The 27736-nt window shown below is 37.5% G+C and overlaps 1 protein-coding gene across 2 annotated transcripts; it reads right to left on the minus strand.

Annotated features, from left to right (window-relative positions):
• Positions 1-256: 256 nt before the first annotated feature.
• Positions 257-27603, minus strand: plcd3a (phospholipase C, delta 3a). 2 transcript variants are annotated; one of them, XM_044099899.1, is made up of 15 exons: positions 27244-27603; positions 18484-18648; positions 9298-9526; positions 7620-7749; positions 7047-7272; positions 6199-6400; positions 5972-6116; positions 4710-4862; positions 4453-4605; positions 4222-4372; positions 3980-4096; positions 3689-3867; positions 3452-3587; positions 2544-2693; positions 259-2462 (listed from the first exon to the last, which is right to left on the minus strand). In XM_044099899.1, exons 1-15 carry the CDS (start codon positions 27335-27337, stop codon positions 2320-2322), a joined length of 2373 nt encoding a protein of 790 aa, XP_043955834.1. In that variant the 5' UTR covers positions 27338-27603; the 3' UTR covers positions 259-2319. The 2 variants fall into 2 exon arrangements, with proteins under 2 accessions (XP_043955835.1, XP_043955834.1); XM_044099900.1 differs by lacking the exons at positions 18484-18648; positions 27244-27603 and adding an exon at positions 16582-16684 and having other exon boundaries at positions 257-2462.
• Positions 27604-27736: the final 133 nt, after the last annotated feature.

Raw genomic sequence — 27736 nt, forward strand, 5'->3', positions numbered from 1 at the left:
AGATATTGCAAAAGTTCAAGTCCTTAAATGTTCTAATCTATACACTTTACACAATGTAAATCATATTGGGAACCTTGTGGGAACTTCCACTAAATGTTTCACTGCGCAAAAATAACCACGAGGACATCCGGTTTGACAGCTTTCTGGGAAATGTTTAGTAAGAGTTAAAGGAAACTGTGCCTTTCAGGAAACTTTTCTATTTCAGGAATACACATGGTAGACAAGCAAACAATATCTTGTTCAGACATTTTGGTATTTTTCCCCATATTTATTTTAAAATGTGCACACAATTTAATAAAACTAGCTATTCTATATATTACAGATACTGTATCTAATCAACGATTCATATAAGCAGGACTTTCATTGAAATTTGATCTTATAATGTTAATTTAAAAATATATGGCTTTATTTTTTTCTGCGTCCGACGAAGAAATTGAAGTGTTTTAAAGAATAATAGACGGACTAAGAGATAGGTAAAATGATTGAGGCATTTTCTAAACTAATGTGGGAGCTACTTTGGTTTGCCAAGGGCCATATTTGTTGTGGCTCTCACCTATGCTATCATGAGGTAAGACAGAATAAATTAACTTCTTCCATATGGTTGCTAGATTCAGTCAGACAAGTTGATGAGCTCTATCCTGCGGTAGCTTGGAGCAGTTCATGCCTCCTGGACACATAAGTTTGCTGGATTTCTGTACACCACTTTGAGATCCTGTGAAAATGTAGAGCATACTTGAAAAGCTTTGGTGCCAATACTAAATATTAAGGTGAAGGGAAGTCAGTATTTGAACATGAATGCATAATTTTCACACAGCCTCAAGATGGTGCACCAAGATGGCTCTTAAAAAGATGATTTCAGATGTGTGGAACGGTCATTCACCCTGGAAAAGAGTGGTCTAAATAAATGAAAAGTCCTAAATTAATATGGTATTCAGGTCAAAGGTGAGCTGATACAAGCGTTAAGTTATTGAAACATTCACACTCTTGCAGGCATTTAAAAAACAAAAAGCAAAACAAAAAAATACTAAATAAGACAAGTCTCAGACAATGATGTTGTCAGTGATTTATAAATCCCTAAAACAGTGCAATATACCTTCACTCCTCATACATGTTAAAATCTACAAAAAACCTTGTTGTAGTTACAAGGTGCAAATATTTGTTGTTGCTAGCTTTAAATAAGAATAAAAACAGGCAAAAATCAATTCATTAACAAGTTTATCACTTAACTGAGCATATGAACTTTACCTGCACATTCAACACTGGTCTAGCTAACACTTTTTTCAATAAGCTTGAAATGATACTCAGGCTAATACCCCATAGCTACAAATTCAGTACAGATAAATATTATCTACATACTAAAATTATTTTTAAGTAAGACTGATAGCACCAACTCTAAGACATTGTGAAAAATACAATTACTAAAAAGCTTAGTACATCTTAATTGACAGTGTTTCAGTTTTAAAAAAAACTATGCATAGTTTAAGGCACATGTAGGCATGGCTAGCTTTTTTTGTAGCAAAATAGCATCAGATGATAAAGTGCTCTGTTTTTTGTTAATGTCATCTCCATCCATCCATCCATCCATCCATCCATTTTCTTTTACACCCTTCTTCCCTAAATGGGGTCGGGAGGGTTGCTGGTGCCTATCTCCAGCTGCGTCCCGGGCAAGAGGCGGGTTCACCCTGGACAGGTCGCCAGTCTGTTGCAGGGCAACACAAAGACATACAAGACAAACAACCATGCACACACACACTCACACCTAGGGAGAATTTAGAGAAACCAATTAACCTGACAGTCATGTTTTTGGACTGTGGGAGGAAGCCGGAGAACCCGGAGAGAACCCACGCATGCACAGGGAGAACATGCAAACTCCATGCAGAAAGATTCCCGGCCGGGAATCGAACCCAGGACCTTCTTGCTGCAAGGCAACAGCTCTACCAACTGCACCACTGTGCAGCCTAATGTCATCTCATCCTTTGAAAATAGAACATTAAAAAATGCTAAAACGTTTTTCAAACCTAAATTACAAAAATCAGTAAAAACAAATTTCATCTATGGAGACAAGAGTTGGCATTAAAACATTAAGGCCTGTAAAGGGTGTTTTATGAGCCTCAGTCTTGTTTTCACAGTGCATCTGAGAGCCATCTTGCCTCTTCAGCTTTTCTTTCCGGTATTTTGCAGCAGAAGAGCAGAAATGGACCACTTGAGGTCTTGTTGGCTTGGCAGTAACAACAGCAGTCCCCTTGGATTAAAATGCTTCTTCCTCTGAAGTGCTTTTCATATCTAAAAATGTATCTTTTCATCTGGTTCAGGCACATTTCACTTTTTTCCTTTCGCCATGGCCATACGCTCTGCCACACTCTTGACAGGAACTCCTAGGTTACTCACTTTTACATGGATGAAGAGTGAGGCTGGGGACAAGCTGGAGCCATCTGCCTTCAGTAGGTGAACATGTCGATATCCTGAGTGGAAAAAGTGCTTTGAACATGTTATAAAACAAACAAAAACAAACAAACACGAAACTACAGAGATAAGACAAATACCTGTACGGAGGCTTGTGAAGGGCAACGTGAACTGCCCCACAAAGTCATTTTTGGCTGCATGGTCATGATCTTCCACAACAAATCGCACCAGAGCCAGCTCAGGGACCTGCAGCTGGAAGCTCAGAGTGCAGTCCCATCTTGGGTTGAAACCTATAGAGGGCGCAAGAGAGCTGTAAATGCATCCTTCTGTGTACCTTTCAAACCATTCCAATGGATAAGAAAAACACCTAAAGTATTCTCCATTTTTGCTTTTTTATCACACATAAATGATCAGACACAGTAAATACAAAAGCAGTTTTCAAATTGTGATTTATTAATTGAGGCAAAAACTTTTATAAGGTCTTTATGCACGAAACTGCATATAACATGTTGCGTCACCCTTAGCAGTAAAATCTGCCAGAAGTCCAGAAGTCTCTTGCGTCACCGTGGATAAATTTTGATTCAATGTTCTTTGCAGAACTGTTTTATTGTAATTACACTGAAACATTTTTTAAGCCACAAATGTGTCCCAATTAGATTTAATAGCACACTTTAACTAGACAGGTACAAAATCTTTATTTTGTTTTTATCATTCAGAGGTGGACTTGCATTACCAAAGTTTTCCTATCACATTTGACAATTGGTATGAACTTTGCCAGATGTAACACGATGCAATCCTTCTACATAATTTCTTTGTCTCGTCAGCTTGCAGAACATTTTCTCAGAAGTCTTGAAAATCATTGAGATCAAAATACTTTTATGTAAAATGAAACGAACCTTTGTGTGCGTTTTTATTTATTTTATGCAGCAGAGACATTATTGACTTAAAAACAAGATCTGCATTGAAATGGTTTGGTTGTCTTAGTTGGTTGTTAAGCACATATATAAATCAGTCAATCCTGTAATAGGATATTTGGAGAACTTATTACCGTTGTTGTCGATGCGGGGGGTTTTATTCTTCGCCCTATCTATGGCCACTCCATGGATTTCTACCACTACCTGTGGGTCCACAATGGAGGTGGCTTTCTCTGTGTTTATTTTGGGTAGTTGTTGAGCAGATATGATCTAAGGAAACAAATAAAGCAACGTAGAAAATTGGACAAGAAATTATAAAAAAATAAGAAAAAGTTCTGCTTATAATGGCTTTAATAGCGTCCACGGCTCACTTTTATGGTCAGCTGTGTGGGGGTGTGGCCGGGGCCTCCGCCTGTGTTCTCGGGGTTAAAGTTGGATGTCGGGCTGCACATAAAGCTGGGCTTTAGAATATATCCACAGCGACCATTGGGGAGGAAGCGTCCCTGGTTGAGGTCCATCTGCTCCCCGGGGGTTTGGAAGTTTAGAGCCACTGACGGAAGTGAAACAATCAATCAGAAGTGAGCAAAAATAAAAGAATATTGTCATAAAGTCAAAAACTGCAGATCTTGTTAGCAACCCTGCTTCTAGTATTGATCACCCACCCATGTGGCAGCCGCAGTTCCACATCTCCTGAGGATCAAAGTTGGATGATTGGAGGCGCTGGCCACAGGGGTAGATCCGGCTCAGCTGCCTGACGTTGTGTCGTACAAAAAGCTTCCCTAAACGTGAAAAGACAGAAAGCAGCACACAGTGAAGCACAAGAGGATGATTGCGCATTCAGCTGCCCAAGCTGCACAAAATGCTTGAAACCAGAAATCCTTTGTGTCATTTCCTCTGCTTATACCAGAGTCTTTGATGAGCTTGAGAGCCTCGTTTTCAGAAAAAGACGACATTTCATCTGCTGGTAGTTTAGATGCACTTTCAAACCCACGGAAGGAGACGCTCTTGCAGTAGACCACCAGCTCCGACAGCTCGGGGCTAAGCTTGGAACAGACCTGGAAATGGAAAGGTAAACTGGTTCATTAGGTTAAACATTTGCTTTTAATGGTGAAAAGTCAGAACAATCCGAACTGACCTTTGCAGAGTCACTCTTGGGTGTGTTCTTGTTAATGCTTCCTTGATCGTCTTCACAGCTCGAGGAGAAGCTCGCAAAACTCCCGTTCTTTCCCAGCTGACCAAGGTGAGGAGTGTGTCTCTTTCCCTTCACAAGGATACGCCCCCTGAGCTCCTGGAGGAAAAGCAAATAGTAAAAATGATTTAATTAGAAAACCAGACAGCCTGTGAGACTATAAGCGAAAACCCAGCTGTGTGTGTGTGTTTGGGAGTGTGTACTTCAGGGGAAGGCAGCTCATTGAGCGGCAGGTCACTGAAAGGCTCGGTGAGCAGTTTCTTGCCCAGAATGGTGCGAAGGTGTTTGGCCATGACAGCCTGCTGCTCCACTGAACAGTGATTCTCCAAGGACAGGATCACAGGGTACGGGGACGCCTACAGGGACAAAACATAAACATTTAGGCATTAAAATTGGGCTGTTAATGTTATTAATCAAAAAAATTTAACACTTCTTAGATCACGGTTACACGTCCTGTACGGCAGTCAACAGTGCAGAATCACAAACGAAAGTGAAAAGATATGCGAGCACTGATGTGCTGTTTTTTAAAGCACTTAAAAAAAAACTGAACAGTTTTAAAAAACAGTTTTGTTTTAAAACAGTGCTGACATAAGTTTGGATAAAACCAAGGTACTATGTACATATTGCAACAATAATTACACCAAAAGTAAAAGCAGTTTATGTTTAACATTTGTAAATTAACGTTTGAAACCAAATGATTTCTTTTAAGCCTTCATATCTTTCCTTAAATAATTTTTTTAAAATGTACATATTTCCATTTCAAACTTACAAAGTTAAAGGTGACCTATTATACTTTTTCAAACAAGTTAGGCTTGGTCTATGTGTTATCCAAAACGCTTAATTTTTTATTTTTTTGTACAAAATTGTTATTAGATAATGACATTTTAGTCTACTAAGTTCTGCCTATTTTGAGCTCCTTTCTCAACAAATTATTTTAGGGCCTCTTGTCACTTTAAATCTAAATAAGCTGCTGGTTTCTCAATGGTAAGTCAACAACAAAAAACTTGTAAAACTAGGCTGACCAAATGCCTTGGAGCTCAGCTTGGGTTGCTAGGTGACCTGCTGGGCTTTGTTAGGGTTGCTAGGTAACGGGCTGGGGCTTACTGGGGTTGCTAGACGAGGGGCAGTCACATTCTGGAAGTTTTTCAAACAAAAAATAATAAGTTTATGGTTAATGGCTGTTTTTAGAAGCAGCGGAGACCCAACTAGAAGTATAAAAAGGTGCAAAATGTGAATTTTGAATAATTTGTTCCCTTTAATTGCTGTGATTGATCCTAATTAAAACACATCAAACACAGAATATCTCCTTAGTAATACTAGTCACAACAACATATACTTTCCTTTTGGGATCACAAAAGTATTTTTGTATTGAATTAAATCGATGATTACAGTAAATGTCATAGGCAATGACAGGAAGAATGTTTACTAACAGTAAGGAAGAACAGGTATAGGTGGTGAGTCATACCTTAAAGGCGTACTGGTTGATGGCCTCAATAACCTCCTTGAAGGGAACCTTGGAGGTAAAGGTGTGGCCGTGGTAAATGGCAGGCTCACCTTTATCTCCATCCCAGCAGTCCAGCTCCACACATCGGCATCCCTGATTCAGAGCCCTGAAGGAGAGAAAGACGACATGTTACACCACAAACTATCAACCTAAACGCCTCAGTTAGGTTTTATTTCATGTCAACACACCGGATGTAAGGCTCGGTGCTGCTGGCGCTGGTGACCTGGTCCTTGGTGAGATAGGTGTTGTGGGATGAGGAGATGAAGTAGTGGGTCAGGGGGCAGGTCATGTCCTGGTATATCTGGGCGTGGTCTGGGTTAAAGACGTCATTTTCCATAGACAGCATGTACATGGTGAAACCGTTCTGTGTCATCACCATCTTCTTCTGAGCTGCAATAAATGTAATTGTCATGTTTACACGATTGTTGTTCTAGGGCTGTAGGTAAACTATATGCACATGAATAGAATAAAATATAAATATCCTTTGTAGTCCCACAATTGGGAAATTCCTGTGCAACAGCAGCAAATAGACTCACAAAAAATAAAATATAAGAATATACAAAAACAGAATAAAGTCCAGTCCAGAAGAATATTTAACTGAGTTTCTTATTTTAAAATGTACAAAATAAGTTGTCATTTCTGTAAGAACGTAACTCATCCATAGATTTAAACATTGTTTAAACATTTACTTCACAATTATCAAGACCTGGACTGAAAACGAGTATTAAAAAAAAACAAAAAGTAAAACTGAAATTCTGAAAATATATTGCCTAAAAAGACTTAAAATATTACATGATAGGCTCCTTGCAATAAATAATTTAGTCATTTTGCACTTTAGTGTACTCGTGTTAGCTACATAAAACCGTCATAAAACAAACCATTTCCATACAACAGCAGAACTAAATTGCAGCCTCTGAGAGGTTTATGTTTCCAGACATAATCACTATCATGACTTTTTGACAAAACTGAAATATTGACACAAAAATAAATTGAGTTCCTCCTTTCATTCAGCCAATAGCTGACTTCAGAGGCCTACCCAAGTCGTTGAACTCGTAGGTGAGTATGAGATTTTGAGCGTGATTCAGCGAGGCGTCCTCTCGCTGGTCTCCCAGGAAGTCGCGCAGCTCGGCGATAGAAAGCACAGAGCCGTTGCTGGAGTAGTGTCTGAACACTTTCTCCAGCTCGGGTCGTCGCATGAGCTCCTTGCAGAACTCTTCGATCTCATTGTGATCCAGGCGGCCGTCGCGGGACTTGTCACAGCGCTAGGGCACACAACAAAGAAAATACACCAGAGACAACATGGTTTTTGTTAAGAAAGCGTTTCAAAATCTTTGCTGTATGAAAAGAGAGCATGAAAACGAGAGATTGCTGCAACAAAGCGCTGACACAGCAGGAGGTAATTCCATATATATTTAGAGTTAAAAGAACTTTGAACTGCCTTGTTGAAATTTGCTGCACAAACAAACTTGACTTGACTACAAATTGAACACAGACTGAAATTCACGTCACCATAGGAAAATGAAGACATGCTAATCAGACAGATGAACTCTCAGGGTTTGTGCTGACATTGCTGAGACCAAACAGAGAAAACACAAATCATGTCTCCCACCTTGAACAAACAGCGCGTGTGTTGCTCGTTCAGGTCGATGTTGATCATCTGCAGCAGCCGTTTGACCTCGTCGTAGGTCATTTTACCGTCCTGGTTTTCATCTGCATGCTTCAGGTAGCCTTGAATCCAATTGTAGAGAGTTAAGGGAACCAAAAGACGCTGAAACATAAAGTCTGTACTGCATAATCTTGCATTGAAAAGCACAACAAAATTTTATCTCTAAAAAATAAACTAGAAATTTTTAATAGCAAAATAAGACCATAAGCAGGAGATATAATTTAAATTAATAATCTCAAAGCAGATTATATTGGATCCTAATTTGTTTCTATTAGCAATAAAGCCACAGAATCATAATTTTTGTACTTTTATAGATATAAGCTCATTGTCTGTAAAAAATGTAGAGTGTGAATAACACAGCTTTAATTTAGTGAATTTGAACAGTGACAGACGAAGGTGATTTTATCTTTGATGCAAAATATATATAGATATATCTAAGTATAGCTCTGGAAAAACTTAAGAGACCACTTAAAACTATCAGTTTCGGGCGTGCTGTGGTGGCGTAGCGGATAGCGCGACCCACATTTGGAGGCCTTAAGTCCTCGACGCGGCCGTTGCGAGTTCGATTCCCAGACCCGACCAACATTTGCTGCATGTCTTCCCCCCCTACTGTCATATAAGTGACACTGGAGCCCACAAAAGACCCCCTGGAGGGGGGGGAGAATCAGTTTCTCTGATTTTACTCTTTAAAGGTATATATTTGAGTAAAATGAACATTGTTCTTTTATTCTATGAACTACTGATAACATGTCTCTGACATTCCAAGCAAACATTTAGTATTTATTTGTAGAAACTTAGAAATGTTCAAAATAACAAAAAATATGCAAATAATGCAAAGAAAACAAGTTCATATTTAGAAACAACAATACTAATGTTTTTACTCAGGAAGAGTTTAGAAATCAATATTTGGTGAAATAATCAAGAGGTTTTCAATGGGGTTCAGTGCAGTGGGCTCTTCATTTTTTCCAGAGCTGTATTTTGTGAAAATAAGTTCAAGTTCATTAATGCTCTAAATATGTTGTTTTTTTCAGTAAATTGCCATTTTTTAATATACTTTATACTCCAGTTAACCAATTAATCAATTACTAAATTTGTTGCTGACTATTTCAATAATCGATTCATCACAATTAATCCGATTAATTGTTTCATACCTAGCTTCAAATCACATAAGTCAAGTAATAGGGACTTTAGCAGAATTCTGTAAATTTGAGTAGGCAGCCATTTTAAGATTAAGTCGCACTGGATCAGGTGCATATTTATATTTAAAAGTTCCAGGATAATCAGTCTTGAGGAGTAAGGTTTTTGTTTCCTCCACAAAATAACTGCCCTCAATGAAAGCCTGGATTTCAGTAAGATCAAGTTACTGAAATTAAAGACAAGGTTATTTAAAAGCTTTTTAAAAAACCAGAGTATCATACCATCTGATCCTGAGACTCAGTCTAACCTGGATGATTGTAATTAACATCAATAGTTGGACTATATTTAGAAGGGGCTTTTGAAACATAACCATTACTTCTCACCTCAGCTGTACTCAGTGCATGTGACACCACAGTTAGTTACCATAGCAACATTGCTTTGGTTGCAATGGGTTTACTTCTGCACATGTATTCTAGTAGGATATTGGTCCAGCTTTTCCTTCTGCGTCATGCAGGTGACGCGGTCCTTCAGGAAGCGGAGGCCTCGCACCCAGCGCTGGGCCTCCTCAGCGGTGGGGCACTTCAGGTCCAGGCTCTTCCTGGATCCCTTGAAGATCACCGTGAAGCACTGGTCCTCCGGCACCGTCTCGGACAGCTGCCTCAGGGCGTCCGACTGGCAGCCTTCGCGCACGCAGTCCACCTCTGTCACTGCAACTGGAAGGGAAGCAGAGGCAGAGTTTTTGGCTTGTTTTCATGTGTAAAGCAGAAAGATTGCAACAGCACATATAGAGCAGCTAAAGGTTGGGTTGTAAATCCCAGTAAAGCAAACAGATTGTAAAGTTGCAGGTTGTGAAATCTAAGTTAAATGCTAAGCCTTTAGTTTGTAGTGTTTGTGCTTTAAATGTAACAAATTGTGAACACCGAACCCACAATGCATCAGTTCATCCTGTTTGTGACAGGGTTCTCTTATGATTTAGTCAAGCATAATGACTAGTCCAAGTCAGAGATTGTTTTTTATTCAGCATCAGATCAACAGTCTCACCTCCAGCGTGAGTCTAAGCACAGACTGCCAGCCTGTGTAACAGAGCCCTGCTTTTTAAAGCCACAGGCTCCGCCCACAGACACTCCAAACAATCAAGAACTAAACAATTACTTCCAACTCAATTAAACTCTTAAAGTATACAAAATAATAACAATAAGAATAATAATAATAACAATAACAGAAATAAATAAATAAACTTGTAAACAAAAATACAATACTCAATTTGATACAAAACACCTGGTACTAATCTAATGCCATCATGCAGTCATCATGTGACTGCCTCCCAGCAAGCCACCATCTAGAAAAAAAACCCTACTTGAAAATAAAACCAGGAAAATGTTTGATTCTGAAAATAATGGATTTTGCATGAATGTTTCACTGAAATAGGAACACCCGTGTGCACCCACAATGAACCTTCTCAGCTCAACCTGCAACAAAAAAGTAAGTTAGTGATTGTTTGTATATGCCTGCATACTGACATGGACTCTAAATATGTCCTAACTCATGACGGCTCCTCCGTCACACTGTTAAATTCCTCAGTAGCCATTTTGAGCTAGTTTTTATTTAAAAACTCAACAACACAGCCTTTAATCTCCAGACTTGTTGCAATAAATCAATTAATCACCTATAAATTATTTGCATGATTTATAGTTTTTCTCCTTTTTCTTTCTCTTTCAAACAAAAACTGGATATTAAATATTCAGTTTTGTTCACATAGACTTCATTATTCATTTTATTTATTGTTTTTGTTTTGCTTATCTTGGATATGTAAAATGTCTTCCAGTTCCAGTGTTAAATGTTCATTTAAATTAAAAGTGTTCTAGCATTATTATGCCATTACTAGCATATTACTTGAAAATGGTCTCAAAACATCAACATTATCGTTTATCACAATAACCTCTGGGACAATCTAACGTCCAGCAAAACTTGTTACCGCTACAAAGCCCTTCATCGCAAGACTATTAGTTTCTTGATCACAATTAACTTTTGCTGAAGGAGCAGGGGATTTTCTAAGAGGTGTAAATCTGCAAATCTCATATTTAAGAAGAGTCCACAAGCTCTTAATGAGATTTCAGCCAGGAGGGGAAGGGGCTGGTTCATTAGTCGGTCAACTTTGAGGCCTTTAATAGCCTCTAGCAATCTGACAACACACTTATGGATGTTTAGTGTGTATGCATGTGTGTACATTTTTGTGTACATTTTAAATTATGTAATGAGCTTCTATGAAAGTCAGCTAAAGGAATTTTGGATTTGTTTGGAGAATATCCTAAACTACAATTACATCTTGATATTTTTTCCATTTTAATATAATAATTACAAACTAAATTAAACAACACTAAACATTAGGGTGATACAATTAATTGGATAAGTTGTTGTAGAGGCTAAGCCAAATGCTTGAAGCCCCTGAGGTGGTACACCGGGGTAAAGTTGACACGCCAATCAGTTTCTTTCTTTGTCACCACATCGTTTATTATGTTGCGGTCAAAACTGTTTCCCCCTCTCGGGTGGAACACACCTGCCTTCATTAACACCAGGTACTACTTAAATAGACACCTGACAAATCATGTGACCCGAACATTTATAATACAGAAATTCATAATCTGCTCCTACACACCGGCCCCTAATTGTTATGGCAGGCAGACACAACAATTATACAACCACAACAGGAGCAAATGAATACATATCCATTGATTTACACCCCCTGTATCAAACAAAGTTTGGTAATAGGTCTTTCAATAATATTGTTCTTTGTCTGCAGTTTTACAGATCGCACCATGCCCTTTTTATCAGAGAAAACCGATATTACTTTAGCAAGAGGCCAGGAGCCACGTGGGGCAGATGAATCCATGATGACAACGACATCTCCAGATTTCAAATTTTGTTTCTGTTGATCTAGTACTTGCTCGGCATAACCCTTTTCAATAACATCCTGAAGGCAACTTGAATATTCCTTATGAAGTTGAGGGTCATTTACAAACCTTCTTAATCCAAGTATCCTCTGCTTGGCTACAGAATAGCTATTTGGTAGCATAGCATCTGTGTTCCTAAAGGGCAGTTTCAGACAATATCTCTTATCCTGTAAAGTTAAAGAGGATTCCATGATTTCCATAAAACGAATGTCTTCTCTTGACATTTCAGTTTTCTCTAAGGTTTTCTCATTGAAGTCATGGTCATACTGTTTGTTGAGCAGGAACTCCAAGTTAGATACAGAAATCTTGTTTACTAGAGCAGAACATGGCTTCACTTCAGTACTGCTGTTATTTCCATCTTCATTCAATAGACCATTAATCACCCAGCCCAACACTGTCCTTGTAGCATATGGGCCATCTCCACAGCTGTTGACCACTTCCCAAGGCTCTAGCATCTTGGGAGCGTTGGTTCCTATCAACAAGTCAACATTGGCTTTTATGGTGGGGATTTGAACCTTTGACAAATAAGGCCATCTTTCTATTTCTGCAGCAGTAACAATATTATCTGAAGTAACTGGCATTTGCTTCTGCGTAAGAACTTCTGGCAGAGGATAAAAGTTGTTTCCATTCAACCCTGATACCTCTATGCCAGACAATGAATAAGCAGTAACAACCTTTTCCTGCCCCATTGTTTTTAAGAGAAATTTAGTCCTTTCCCTGTGATGTTTAATCTTTGCATAAGATGTTCTGAACAAAATGTAGCCGTACTACCAGGATCTAAAAAAGCGTATGTCTGTATGACATCCACTCCTTTGGTAGATTTTACTTGTACTGGAATAATGGACAGAATACAGCGACTCTTTCCGGCCCCTGTATGTCCACATGTCTGAGGAAGAGTTGATGGTTTAAGTCCGGTTGGCTCTTTTATTGGTTCAGGCTCAGAATTTGCCTTTGGAATATGCAACACAGTTGGGTGTCGTTGATCACAAATTTCACAGATTAAACGTTTATTACAATCTCTGCTGATGTGACCAGTACACAAGCATCCAAAACAAATCCTTTGTCCTTCAACAGACAGATTTTCTCTCTGTGTTTCTTGTTTTTAAACTGTTGGCATTTATCCGATAAGGTGAGCACCTGAACAACAATGACAGTATGGCCTTTGTATCTTTGATCCATTTTCAGAGTAATCCACTGATGTTGCTGTGGTAGCAAAACTACTCTCTTTACTTCTGATTCTTGACTGTAGCTTGAAGCTGCTGGAAGACCTCTGGCCAGCTGTATGTTGAGGTGCATACACTTCAATATCACCAAAAATTGGATCAGACAAGATCCTCACATGTTTCTCCAGAAATACAACCAGATCAATAAAATGAGCTCTGTGGTCGTATGACTCCCAAATATCATGAGCAACAGCCCTCCATCTCTCTCTGAGTTTGTATGGCAGCTTAGAAATGACCATTTTCATATTACTTGGCATATCCAACTCCTGCATATATTGAAGTTCTTCCATCACATTGCAACATCCTCGTAGAAACAAAGCATAAGCTTGTAGAGCTTTAACATCCTCTGATTTTATTGATGGCCAGTTCAGAGCTTTGTTTATATAAGCAGTTCCTATTTTGTATTCATTTCCGAAATGTTCCTGCAGAAGACCCTTTGCTACAATGTAGCCACGTTCAATATCCATATGCTGGCAGCTGCGGACCAGTTCCTTAGGCTGTCCTGCAGTGAACTGCTCCAAATAATACAGACAGTCAGCTTTACTGGCTTTCTTTTCCACTCCTTGTTCAAACGCTTTAATGAAAGCTTTATATTGCAATGGATCTCCTTCAAACACAGGAATGTGTCGTGGTGGTAAAGACAATAGACGCTGTTGATGCACAAGTGCATCAATTATTTCATTTTGCTTACACATAATAGTGACAACATCTCCATTTTGAACTTGATCAGTTTGATGATTTATCCTTTGTCTGGTTTGATTTCCACAAGCAGTTGTTGCATCATGTTGCAAATCATATGAATTTTCTAAGTCCATTTGATCATGTGCATCAAAATACTGCTTGCTCATAGAACTTTTCTTTTCAGTCTGTTTTGGTCGCACATCCATTGCTTGCAGTTTGGTTTGTGTTGATACTGCATTTCTTTGCTGCATTACTTTACATACTGTGGGATAATAATCCTTTGCCATGACATTAAGAGTTTTATCTGATGTCAGTTTCCTTTTTTCCTTTTCAAAATAAGAGTTCATTCCGTCAGTTAGTGCACGGGAAAAACATTGTTCATCAGAAGCCTGCAGAACTGCCAACTTTGCAGTAGACGCAGCTAGCTCAGTTTCCAACTCAAGCTGTTCCCTTTTCCTTTTTATCAGTTGCTCCTGTTCCTCCAGTGCTTGACGTTCCTTCAAAACAGCCATTCTTGCAACCAGTGCAGCTCGCTCTGCTGCAGCTTTTATTTGTGCAGAGGAAGTTGTACTTGACCGATTGCTGGTAACACTTTTGTTGTAATGTTTACTCACATTGGAAACACTATCATTAGGCTTAATACTATCATCATCATGATTAATATCAACACCATTAAGTAAATGATCAGCATTTTCATTTTCATCGTTTTCTTTTGATTTAACCCACCTTTTCACATTTTCAGCAAATTCATCAGTAAACAACATTTTTGCTTTAAACCATATTTCATGTTTTTCTTTCTCCTCAACCGGCAATAAATTCATTAATGAATCATGCATGCATCTTATTTCAACACACAAATCAATGTACCCATCAAGAGACGTTTGAACTTCTGAAACCAAACCATTTTGCATCAACTCTTGTATTTTTTTCTTTAAACTGCTAGCTTTATTTAGCTTAGCCTTTCTACCAGCTTGCAATCGATCTAACCGATCAGCAATTGCTTTAGCAGAAAGTTTAACCACTCGTTTGCCCGTTTGTGTGTCACAACTGCTAGTCAGAAAGTCCTGTTTGTCAGCAGTAGATGGCGCACTAGCACCCGCTGGTAAATCCACGTCCGCTACGCAATCCTCCATAATAAAAGTCCGTCAGTCAATAGATCGCAACCAGTTAATTGATACAAAGTTAATTGTTCCTCCACTTCAGCAACCAATGCATTGGATTTACGCCATTATGTGTGCGCACGTTTAGATTTAGATTCAGATGGCCATCTCGCTAATTGTAGCGCTACACATACCTATTCGATGCGTACATTTCAAATCCAGCAACAAGGAAATCCAGGTGTCCTCCTGAACGCCGATCCTGTCCGACGTCACCCCAGGCTGCAGATGAGCTAATGCCAATCAGCTGACGCTCCGTTCCCAACACACAGGCTCCGACTGCGTCCCTCATCGTAGGCAAACGCCATCCAAAGTTCCTTTCTTACAATCTTTCCTTGTGATAAACAGTTTTGACTTGATTGTAGAGGCTAAGCCAAATGCTTGAAGCCCCTGAGGTGGTACACCGGGGTAAAGTTGACACGCCAATCAGTTTCTTTCTTTGTCACCACATCGTTTATTATGTTGCGGTCAAAACTGTTTCCCCCTCTCGGGTGGAACACACCTGCCTTCATTAACACCAGGTACTACTTAAATAGACACCTGACAAATCATGTGACCCGAACATTTATAATACAGAAATTCATAATCTGCTCCTACAGTTGTAATGAATCAGTTATTGAACTAATAATCAACTAATTAAATAATCGTTAACTCCAACATACATACTCAAAAAAGGCAACTTGCTGAGAACAACAAATTCAATACTAATTAAACCTAAACTATACAAAATACATTTTGCATTTTGGGTAAATATGTGTAAATATGCTCTAAATATTTGAAAAGTGCCACTTGATAATCCTCAAGTGCCAGTTTTAGCTTCTCCTGGCTCAAATTCTGATTCTAAACAATCTCATTTTGAACACCGTTAGCTATCCAATTATTTGTCAATTAATCCAAAAAATAATCAACAAATTAGTCCTTCATTTCACTGATGTTAAGTCAAGCAGAAAGCGCTGAGCTCTTTAATTTGCATTTCAGGCAAAAAAATATTTGTTTTCTTTTTTTAAAAAGAATTAATTAGCTTATTTGCATCTTTTAAAGCATGTCTAATATTGTATAAAAAGGCTTTAGTGGTTAAATAAAAAATCAGCAAAATGTGCCAATTATTTTATATGATTAATCGATTAATTGTTAGAATAATCAGTCAAAAACTAATTGTTAGCTGCAGCTGTACTAAAAATAGAGCTAGAACTGCTTTGAATAGTTTTGATCAAAGCTAATTTGTGTTTTAGAACGGCCTAGTCAAAGTCTGGATCTATATCCTACAGGGAATTGAAAAATGAAAGCAATTTGAGCTATGCTGCACAGAATATGGGGGATTTTAAACTGGCAGAGACACATCAGTTCACACAACTGAGATTTGCTCAGTAAAATACAAACATGTCATTCAGTTCAGAGGCTGCTGCGTTTCTGCACCAAGAAGCCCACAGTCTGTTGTGCAACAAGCAGAGTCTGCGCTCACAATCACTTCAATCTCTCACTAAAAGCCATAAAAGCCTCTCTCTCTCTCTCTCTCTCTCTCTCTCTTTCTCTCTCTACCTCTTCAAAATAACTCCACATTCTTTTCTTGTGCTTATCCCAGATACGTGGCAGAAGTGACCTGCATGCACAACATTCAGGAAATGGGATGGAAGCTGGATTATTAAACACAACAGTCCAAACCTGGAGGTACCAGTTAAAAATGAAAAGTAAAGAAAATCCAGAAGCAAAGCAAAGCCGGATTAGATCTTCAGCAGCGGGTAAAGGGAGTCAATACCAGCGTCAATCAGCTGAAGTGGTTAGTCTGGTCTCGTGTAGTGTTGTTGTCATCGCTGAAGGGAATGTAGCAATCTGAATGCTTCTATTTTTAGTTGCAACACGATCAAGAAGGCTTTCACCACGAGTTCAACCTGAGTCTGCCCACTTCAGGCCTCTCAGAGGTTCAGCATCCACAGGAGCAAAAGACACAAAGGTCGGGCAATAAAAAGTAAAGTGAGAGATATTGTTTCCATTTACGTCAGCACTGAACTGAGCAGTAAACCTTTAGGAAAACGTGTTTTATTCATTAACCAGGTCAGAGATTAGCAAACAATTCAGATTTATAAAGTTATATAAATAGCTCCATTCATATTTTGCTCATGTTATGCAATGGTGACGAGTAAATGAGGAAATCAATGCATCTGGACTAAAGTAGATCAACAATTTACTACAGTTGGACAAACAGGAAGCTTAAATTATGTAGATTCTTTATTGCAAAGTTTGTGATACTTGTGAAAATAAAAGAAAAATTGCATTTAAGTAGTTTAGACTCAAAGAAATTAAATCTGTAATTTTTTATGTTAGGTTAGTAGATCAAAAAACAAGATGTGATGTGGCAAATCAAAGAAAAAGCATTTTTCTATATACAAAATTTAAGAAAAATGTATTTACCAAGCATTACTAGGTTTTCATAAATTAGAAAAGTGATATATGGAAAAACAATTAGAAATTTCAATGTTTCTCTAACATTTATCTTATTTTTATATGCTTTGAATGTGTATATTTCACATGTTTTATGTGTTTTTAATTTCTTTTGTTCTCTTTTTAATAATTTTATTGTCAAAATAATCACAAATTTTTATTTAAAATAATTGTTAACTGCCCTTCTAGGTACTCCAGATTACTATGTTTCTTGTGAGAGTCTCTATCAAATAAACAATAAATAAAAAAATATATTCTTCACAGTTTCAGCACTACAACATATTTTAACGCCCCCAGTTTCTGTTCAGGTGACATTTTTCTTTTGCAGATCGACAGACGATGTTTGTTTTGAAAAAAAGGAACTAAATTGCTGCGCCTACTGTAGAGGGAGTTCAGAGAATCATGACGTCAGAGAAAAACTGTGATTCACCTCAACAAGCTTTAACGTGTCAACACTCTGGACTCCTAAATTTAATTCCAGGTCAAACTCTCTGCATGCCACAAAACAACTCACGGTATCAGTTTATTTACCAACTTTCTTCAAAAAGAAAATGACTAAGCTATTACATTTGTCTATGAATTCTTATTCTAGTAAGGAGAATACTAAGAATACACTAAAACAGGTTATGAATCAAGTCTAACCTCTTGAGTTTGTGAGCTGAAAACACAGATGGGTGGCTGAGATTTGACAGACAGAGGAAGTTTCTGCACAGATTTCCAATTATCTTTCAGTTTCTGCTGTGTCGAAATTCTTTCGCCTCATTTCTGTTTGCTTGTGAATTATTTGCAAATGTAAATCACTTGTTTTGATTTTACTGAACACTTGCAAGTTGATATTTGAAGAGTGCTGCAAGAGGCAGTAGCTGTATTTCCATTGACCATAAAATTACACAAACTGAAATTATGAAAATGAATTTCTTTAACGCAAACACAGTAATTTCGAATAAGGGTAATCTCATATCACTGCCAGGACTTTTATTGACTTGTCACTTGTATATTTTTTGACATTAGCAGAAAATAGACAAAGATTTGCTCAGATTTGTAATAAAAACACAACTATTCATGGTTGTTTTGGATAATGTTTCAGTTTTCTTTCTTTTCATTCCCAGGACTATATTTTTTCCTGGATATGCTAAATCTTAAGAGGCCATTTCCTCCTCTGTTCTCCACTTCCTGTTAGGTCATCTATCCAATTTCTAACTTGATTAGTGAGACTCACATGTCTGCTGGGATTTGCCTTTGCGGGAGCTTTTCGTCTCACACCACACGGTGAGTCCGTCCTCCAGCAGCTGCAGGCTGCGGTTCTTCTGCCACCTCAGAGAGCGAACCTTTACCATGCTGCAGCCCTGCATCATCAAACGGATGTCCTCATTGTCCAAAATCCCTGCAGGCAGTAAAAAAATAAGGAGTGCTGTTCAAAAATTGCTTTTTTTGTGTGTAAAAAGAAATAAAGAATTTCTGTAAGGGTATGAGCAGAACATTTGGTCTTTTTACTGACGCTCTGATTCAACAGATACAGAAGAATGCAACTATAATCACCACTTTCCTGCTTACACTGCTAACCTCAGCTCGTGTTTTATACACAAACCCTGTGTGAAGCCTGTAGATCAGTGTTTACTGAGGAACGAGTCTGAAAGGTGAACGTCATGCTTCATGAAAGTGAATTTCCATAAAACATTTCCCTTATTTTGATAAACATTTCTACTGATAATGTATAAATATATTAAAACTTAGCAGCAAGTCTGGTCCAAAGTTTGTGATTTTCAAAAGTCAGACTGAGCACAAAACAAGAATTTATACAAATGTTTCCCAAACATCATTCCAAAGGTTCAAAGATACACACAAGTTTCAGAGTCTAGGTCAATGCAGTGGATTTGAAGTTGAATACAAACTCCACGTTGCAATACACAAGCTTTAGCTTTTTATTGACACATTTTGACAGTGAATTGCTTCAATGCGCTTTTGCAGACCTTCTGCAGCTTTCTAGATGAGCTGTGTCTTTAATTAGACGAAAGAAAAGAATGTAAACAGGTAACATTTCCGACATTCACAGCTAGTTACTGTGTATTATTACAGAGCTGCAAACTTCATAAAGTACCTTTTGTAGTATGACAACAACAAGTGCCAGATGAGACGAAAAGAACAAATTTTGATTTCTTTTATCATTCACTAAGTCACAGTTTCCAAAACAACAGCTAAGTTTTATGGCTACAGTTTAGACTGAACAGAAATCAGTTAAAAATGCCTGAAACAAACATTTTTCACCAACATTTGCTAAAGAAATTTCATTCATTTCCATAATAGTCCAAATTTAAATATGTCTTTTGACATAAATAAAAAAAAACTGAAAGAGGAAAAAGACAAGAGTGGGAACTATTTCCCAGAATGCTTAGCAGCTTGATTTTGTATCCTGAGTTGGAAGTGAGTTACATCGATCTGACTCTTGTGTTTCATTAAGGCAAATGTTCATTTTAATGCAGCTTTGGTGTGAACATGTTGCTCACACCAAATGTGTGAGCAACAAATGAGCAGAATTTATTGTTTAATAAAATTTATTATCAGATCAGAAATTTAATTCATGCAATTTGAAACAAAAAGTTTAATTCTTCTAATGTAAGATAAGTAGTAATTGTAACTAGGTGAGGGTAGTTTTTCTTGCTCATTGTGAAATAATTATTTGTTTTAAATTGCACCAACTAGTTAAAACTCAAACAATGCTGAGACAATTTGTCTCTTGTTCAACTTCATGAACTTTCAGTTCTGAGTTAATAGAAAACAATTTTCTTGTTGACTTGAATTGCATTTTCAAGGCAGCAGATGGACTTTCACTTTCAAGATAAACCACCTTCAAATGTTTTACAGTTTTAACATCACAACTGCAAAGGATTTGATGTCTCACACCACATGACTACTTGTGAATATCACTAAGAACCCAGCTTTTCTTTAAACTCCGTGTCTTATCCGTGTCACAGCACATTCAATCCCCTGTTCAAACATCCATGGTCTCCACCCCGAAGGACTCTGACCTGCATCCTGTGGGTTTGTGTTTTCTGCTCCTCACTTGTGGAAAATCCTGCTTTACAAACAGCCCAAAGTCACTGAAAATGGGAATAAAAACCTTGCTTTTTAAGAGACATTTTAACCTTTAGATCCTCTGTGCTTTTAGGCTTTTATTACCTCCTTACATGTGAGATTTTATCTGTTATGCCTCCAGATTGCTTTTATTCACTTATGAAGCACTTTGACATTGTGAAATGTTTTATAAATAAAATCCATTGTTCATCCTCGACCTGTCTGCTGTGTTTGTTTGGTCTCTAATTTTCTCTAAAAACCCTTTGAGGCATTCACAGAAAAGCTGATATTAAATTACACAGAACAGGTGTATTTACTGAACATGAACCTCTGACTAAAACCGAATCAGGAAAGTCACACATATACCGGGAACCACTGCTGAAATTTTTTAAAATAAAAATAAACATAACAATGATCTTCAGTACTTAAAAAAAAGGTTCACTTTTATAGCGACCAAGTCAATGCCAGACTAAAATCAATTTGAGAGGCAGTGGTATTACCTTCTGCAGAGACGTGTGGACAAATTCCCACAGAGCTGAAAAAGATTTACCTCTAGCTATCACAAAATCTTGATGGTAGTTCTTGCTGCTTTTCACTTTGGTTCTGGAGTTTTATTAGCTAGTTGCTTCAACATAAAGTAATTTCTGAAAGAACTTAAAAGAAAAATTCATATTTATTTTTACCCATCAAATTCAAACTTGGTTACAGTAACATCTAAATTGGTTAGCGTCATCATGCAATAACTCTTCTTATTTTCAGCAAACTTACCAGATTTTGTTGCTAACAGAAAGATATTTTGCACAAATGTGTTCACAGATCAGGTTAAGATATGTTCTAGCAGAGCATCAGATATTTTTTATTAAAAAGATTAGTCAGAAAATGTTTTTTCCTTTTCATCTAAACTGAGCTGTAGCTAATGTAGCCACCTCATTTGCAGCAAAAGCAAATGAGGTGGATTAGCAGTTCTTCCCAGGATGTGTTGCTGTTACTGCGCTCTTACATGTCACGACAGTCAAGACACTGCCAGTAACAGTCTTCAGTCAGAGGCCTCTTCAGATTTGTTGCAAAACTGACTGCTACCAGAAATCCTTTCTGCTCACATCTTAATCATCTCCTTTAACCAGGATGAATTATGCCACCTAATTTTCCTTTGGGATAAATAAAGTACTTTTGAACTGATTTAGTTCCTGCCAGGCCCATCTTGTCCTGTACTTTGGCTTCGTTATAATGTAACAAGGCCAAAGTGAAATGTGTAGATTGTTGTGGGGATGGTTTTATGGATTCTACAAAACATTCCAAGGATTTTACCACATTAATGAGTCTTAAAGCCACTTTAAATTAAATTAAATTAAATTAAATTAAATTAAATTAAATTAAATTAAATTAAATTAAATTAAATTAAATTAAATTAAATTAAATTAAATTAAATTAAATTAAACTAAATTTGGGAGCAACTCAAATGTTATTAATTTTCCTGAAGTCATTAATCTTCCACTAATTTCTCATTGAATCCCGATTACGAAGCCTGAAAAGGTCAGTTTGTCAGAAAATTTTATTTCACTTTATTCCTTAACCACGCAATGTTTGTAAAATTATTAAACAGATTTATTTTTACTATATTTGTATGTTGTTTTAATGGCAATTGAACCATGTTGTCATAACTGCTAATCATAAATAATTGGTTACTCAAAGGTAAGATGTTAACTACACATAACCGCTTCACATAACCCTGCTTAAAAAATGTGATTTGTTTCTATAATGGATCCATGCCTCAGTGATTCTCCAGGGTTGAACAGAAACAGAACTTTCTCAGTCCAGACAACTTCCACACAAATTGTTCTTCTGGGTTTTGTTCATTCTAGGCTACCACTAAAGATTTCTCCACTCACAAGCTACATGGCTCCTTTCTCCTCTGGGTTTAAATCCCAGCCTTCATGCTGTCAGTGCCAGGACGATAAAAGGGTTGGGGCCCTGCAAGCTAAAGCACACAGAGCGTCCCCTCCATGCACACTATTCACCGTATCGAGCTCAGAGACAAAGAAACCCCCCTACCAGAGATCAATCCATAGCAAGCCTGTTTTTTCAAGCTGTTACTACCATGTGATGCATTCCCACAATCAGCCCAGCAACCACACCAAACTGACAGAACAAATAATTACTTTTTTAAAAAACTTTTAAATATATTATACGGTTATTTCAAACTTCTTCCACCAATGACGTACCGTAATATAACATATAAACAAATAAAGACAGGTGGAATAACCTGTTTGCACAGTGTTGCAACACCTTTTGTTTCAGTTTCAGCATTCATTCTTCTTCAGTACGACTCCAACATCATCTCATGTTTCGACCTGACAATAGCTGACTTTTATTAACAGATCCGGTCTGATCCTTAAAAGTCAGGAAATGGCTGAAACACAACATCAAATCCCCCTAAATCTGACCACATCGACAGTAAGAGAGCAACGGCTACAAAATAAGTAAATAAATAAAATAAAAAAATTATAACAACTGAAATGTGAAAAACAAAATGATCCAAGTTCATCTGACATCATATATAGAGAGAAATAAAATGATGAGGGATGTTTATAAATAAAGTGTAACTGAAGGAAAACTGCAGCAATATGTGGCACCTTAGAGTCGCCACGTCTCCATAACAACCATTTCTGTTAAGACCTTTAGCAGTGGTAAAGTGTGGAGGTGTGTTGTATGTAGGCTTTTTTGGACGTTATGCAGTGTTTCTAACTCATAATGACCTGCCAAAAATACACAGCTGCAGTTGATGGGAATCTTTATATATTTCTAACTGTAACTATTATACATTATGAGTAGGATCTCTTGTTTGAGAACACAAACATCTGGTTCTGATTCTGAAAAACTAAACCCTTTTATTAAACCCTGTTTAAAAAAAAATTATAAGAATATCTGGCAATTCAGAAGTCTTTAAAAAACAAAAACTGTATATTAACTGGTGAGATGACATCTGCAAAAGTTCTCTCCTATGATTGCTTCCAAGCAGCTCCTTGTGAAAAAGGGCTCATGTTTCTCTCAGCATAACAACTGTCACGAGAGCCAGCAGGCACAGATTCTGCACTACATATGGCACAAACAGTTTAGGGGTTCTGCAGCTGCTGCTGTCCCAATTAAAGATTTCTCAGTTTTGTCTTATAAGGATCAGATGGAAGCAGCCAATGTTTGTTGGACAACTGATCAAGAAATCCCTGCAGACTTGGATGAAAACAAGCAACTTTGAGTTAATTATTCCTCTTTGTTTGCTTTAAGAAATCAGAGCTTATTTATGTGCTTGTAAATAAGTAAAATACATTCACAAATGGATTCTAGCACAAAAGAAATCTAATAAATCAGTGACAAAAAGCTGCCCAACACCAAATTTGTTTTTCAGAGCCACTGAAAAACAAATTTCTGACTTCAATCAGTCAAAATTTTGACTTTAATGTTAGAATTCTGATGTTAATCTCAGAATTCTGAAATTAAAGATTTAAAAAGATTAAAGTTAGAATTCTTTTTTTTTTCAGTGGCCCTGGTCATCTTCAATAGTCAACAATCAGAAAGATATTGTGGTACCACCTTCATAAAACAGTAAACTCTACTTTGTGACCTACAATTATATTTATGAGCTTCCATAAAAAAAAAAGTTTTATCAGAAGAATTGTGAAGCAGTGCAGCATCTGGAGCTGTGCAGCTTGGATTTGATAATTTATCTACAAACTTTCACTAAGATGCAGTAATGACTCGTGTAGAAATCAGTATTAGATTCCCCAAAACAGAACATTTTTAATGCCATCAAGCTTGACTGAGTGAAATGTTCTTTCTGTATTGAAATCAAGTCCTAGTTAATGTTTTGATTGTCAAAAATATGTATTTATGAAAAGATATAAACCCCAAAAACCTTGTCATCATCTGTTTGCTTACAACACCCATACTTCAAGAATTCACGAATCAAAGCTGAGTTAAATTTGGACCCAGGTTTAAGGTCCAGACACATTGTTTTTCACTTGATACTCTGAAAACAAATCCCCAAATTTCCAGAAACATAATTGTCTGTGTGTGATCATTCTGATTTATTAGATATGTAAAACCACAAAATTTTACTCAGCACTTTTGACCATAGAGCAAATAAAAGTAACAAAAGTAACTTAAAAGCAACTTTTCAGTAAGCCAGACTAAAATCACTGAACATTGTTTAAAATCAATAATTCCTTAATATTGATGAAAATGTACTCGTTATAATAATAATCTGCAAGTGCAACTACTACTTTTTCATCAATACTAAGGAATTATTTATTTAAAACAAGCTCCTATTTCTTGCTGACAATATACTAGCTTTGTCTTATTTCAAGTGTACTTTCACTAGAAACTAGATCAAAAATACTTAGCAAGACTTTGTTTTTTTCCTGCAGTGCAGAGGAAAGTTGGAGCAGTCTTGTGACACATCCTGAAGACCTTTGGCCTCAATTCATCAAAGGATGACAAAGCCTTTTTGGTGTCATTAGTTCTGATGAGAATAGGGATTAAAAATAAATATTGGACTGATATAAATATCAGCCATTGGACTGATTTAGAGTGACATGTGGTGGTTGGGAAGGAGTCTGGTGGGCGGGAGGCGGGTGATCTCACCTCCTTCAGTATAAATTATATTAGCAAGACATTCAAATATAGCATTGGCAGTTGCATGTTAGATTTTTCAGCAGAGGGATACAGTTACAGGGCTGAGACATCAGTTGTGCTTCAGCAAGTGTCAGGGAAGAGTCAGAGTCTCAAGTCTATACAATTTAATTGCTGGATTTAACAAATGTTTGGTTTTATTGCAGCAGAAGTTTAGCTGGATAATATATACTAAATGGCTTCAAAGCTGAAACTTTCATTAAAAAAAAGTTTTATATATTTGTTAAAACTGTCACTTTGTTCTGACAGTACAATATAAGATAGATGATCTGCGAAAAGTTTGATGTCCTCCTCAGTAAGCCCTCTGAAGAAATGCACAGCTCCAGACCAAAACCAACCAATCAGAGCCAGGAGAAAAGTCTTAGCGCTGTTGAACGTGCTAATGGCAGAGAAACAACTTACCCTAACAGGAAAACTGTTTATCCACCATCATTTGCGGCCATGCTAACTAGAATTAGCATATTTGATAGAGCAAGGGGGACAGGAGAGGTGAGCAGCAGCACACAAAGGGTGATTGACAGCTCTGAAATCTCCCTCTTGGCTCTCAGTGGCTGTTTCATCACAATTTCTAAGATAACTTTGGACGTATGATAACGAAGTCTATTGCAATAAGCAAATCAATTAAGATAAATTCAAATGAGCTTGGTCATTTCCATTCTGAGGATTTATAATTTTTGATGGGTAATTTATTGTTCTTGGATGGCAAAATTTGTAGCTGTAACAGACTGACTGATGAATCTTAACACTGGATCCCGAGCAGCTTGGGTTCTTTGGCTCTAAACTCCTCGCACAGACATTGCGCAATATGATACTGAGAAAATAAATTTGCTCAATGGTAACATGCCAAAATAAAAAAAAAATAAAAAAACAGAAATTATAAAACATTTTGATGATAGGATGAGGTGATTTTTTGAAATCCATTCATTTCACAAAACTGCACTTTTCTTTTTTTCGCTTCACACGAGTCACATGATCAACAACCAGATGTTACTACTGGTGGAAACCACAAGGATGTCAACAGGAAGTGGTTGATGCGGCGTGTTTTTTAATCACTCATAACGTGAACAAACTTATTCACGTATGATTTTAATTGTGTTTCTTACTTAATGGAAACAGCGCAATTAGAAAATTTAGTTTTTTCTCAACATTAGAGGAATATAAATAAGGTTTTGTGCATATTTGTAACCAAACACAACTGGAGTCCATGGAGTCAAATTCTTAAAAGGGTTTTGATTCTCAATTCTCTCAAGAATATCACTGTTGCTGTGTGTCACATTTCTTCCTTCAACTACACTTTCCATTCATACACTTTGAAATAGCACTCCACGAACAGCCAACCTCTTCAACAACCTTTCTGTGACTCACCCTCCTTGTGGCCAGTTTCATCAACAGTCTGCTGGATAAAATGTCAAGTCAGGAGTGTTCCCATAAGATTTCTCAATTTACAAAGTCTCCATGTTCTTAGGTGATGTTCAATTTCCAAGAAACGGAATTTACATATTTATGAAAAGGAACAGAAATAAGGAACTGAAATACATTTGAGTAATGAGAATATAAAATATATCAGCTTTACTTTTTGAATTGTAAAATAAATTTATATTTAATTGATATTTAAATTTCTCAAATGAATCCAAGGAACTTCATGGTGGTTCAGGCAAAAATAATTACGTCAAAAGGTGCAGTGAGCCTAAAGTCTGATTCACATTTCCAGTCATCTTGTGTTTAGTCAGGCGCTCAGTGGCTGCTCAGCAGGAATCTATTTCGGGATAAGGTGTAGCTTTTAGCAAGAGGGACTGTAGAGAATGTAGAAAAGTCTGATTCACATCCTTCACCGCAAGCAGATATATTAGATGCGTCAGTGACCAGAGATTATCTGGTGATCAACAGCAAACTCTGACACAGAGAAGCTGCCTCGCTGTTTTCCTCAAGCAGAACAACCATGTAGCTGTTGGACTGCAGGTGAATTCATGTGAATACAAGCGGGAAAAAGCGCAGATCCAGATTAGAAATATTTATACCAGAGGTCAGGAGGTAAAAACGGGATTTATTTTAAACAAAACGGCATCATTTAGTAGAAGAGATTCTGTTTCAGTCGATGCGCAAAATCAGTTTCGCATAGTCAACACAATGTTTACAGTAAAACAATGCCAGCCGAGCTGCACTTCCGTTTGGTCTCACGCACACGGCTTTATGACAACACTGAGATTTCAGATTTACTTACCGAGCCTCCTAATGGGGTCCCTGGTCCTTTCAGCCGCGGTCCCCTTCTTCTCCTTAGGACCGGTGGACGCTGACTTGCTGCCGCTGCCTAACATTACTAAGACTTGACGATACTGTAAAGTTTACGCGACTTCAGCTTTTGGCTACTTGGGTATTTTACGCGCGCCCTTAACTTTAAGGTTTGAGGACGCAGGTGTCTTAAAGCTGTCCCAGACAGTCCCCGAGCTTTGGAGGAGACAGCTGAGAGAGACATTTATTCCTCTTTCCACATGTGAAAAAAGTCCCTCCCCCAGACGGTGATCTCCAAACCAAGCGTAGGCGCACAGTTCGGTTCGGGCGCCCTCTCCTCCTCCTGCTTCTCTTTATGTTGCACCAACAAACAGAAACCCGGATAAAAGAGAGCAAGGACGCTCGACTAATTACAGGAAGCAGTTAAAAGGAACTTCTCTGGAGCTAAAAGTGCCACAATCTAAAATAAAAATACGTTTTTTGTC

Source organism: Gambusia affinis, linkage group LG19, assembly GCF_019740435.1.
Source record: "Gambusia affinis linkage group LG19, SWU_Gaff_1.0, whole genome shotgun sequence".
Lineage (NCBI taxonomy): Eukaryota > Metazoa > Chordata > Actinopteri > Cyprinodontiformes > Poeciliidae > Gambusia > Gambusia affinis.

Bases quoted from the DNA above. Each gene is read 5' to 3' on its own strand.
- plcd3a (XM_044099899.1), bottom strand. From the start codon at position 27,337: ATGTTAGGCAGCGGCAGCAAGTCAGCGTCCACCGGTCCTAAGGAGAAG. The intron at 18,649-27,243 runs GTAAGTAAATCT...TACTGCCTGCAG, and splicing joins GGACCCCATTAGGAGGCTCG to GGATTTTGGACAATGAGGAC. The intron at 7,750-9,297 runs ATATCCTACTAG...AACTCTCTACAA, and splicing joins CAGAAGGAAAAGCTGGACCA to TTGGATTCAAGGCTACCTGA.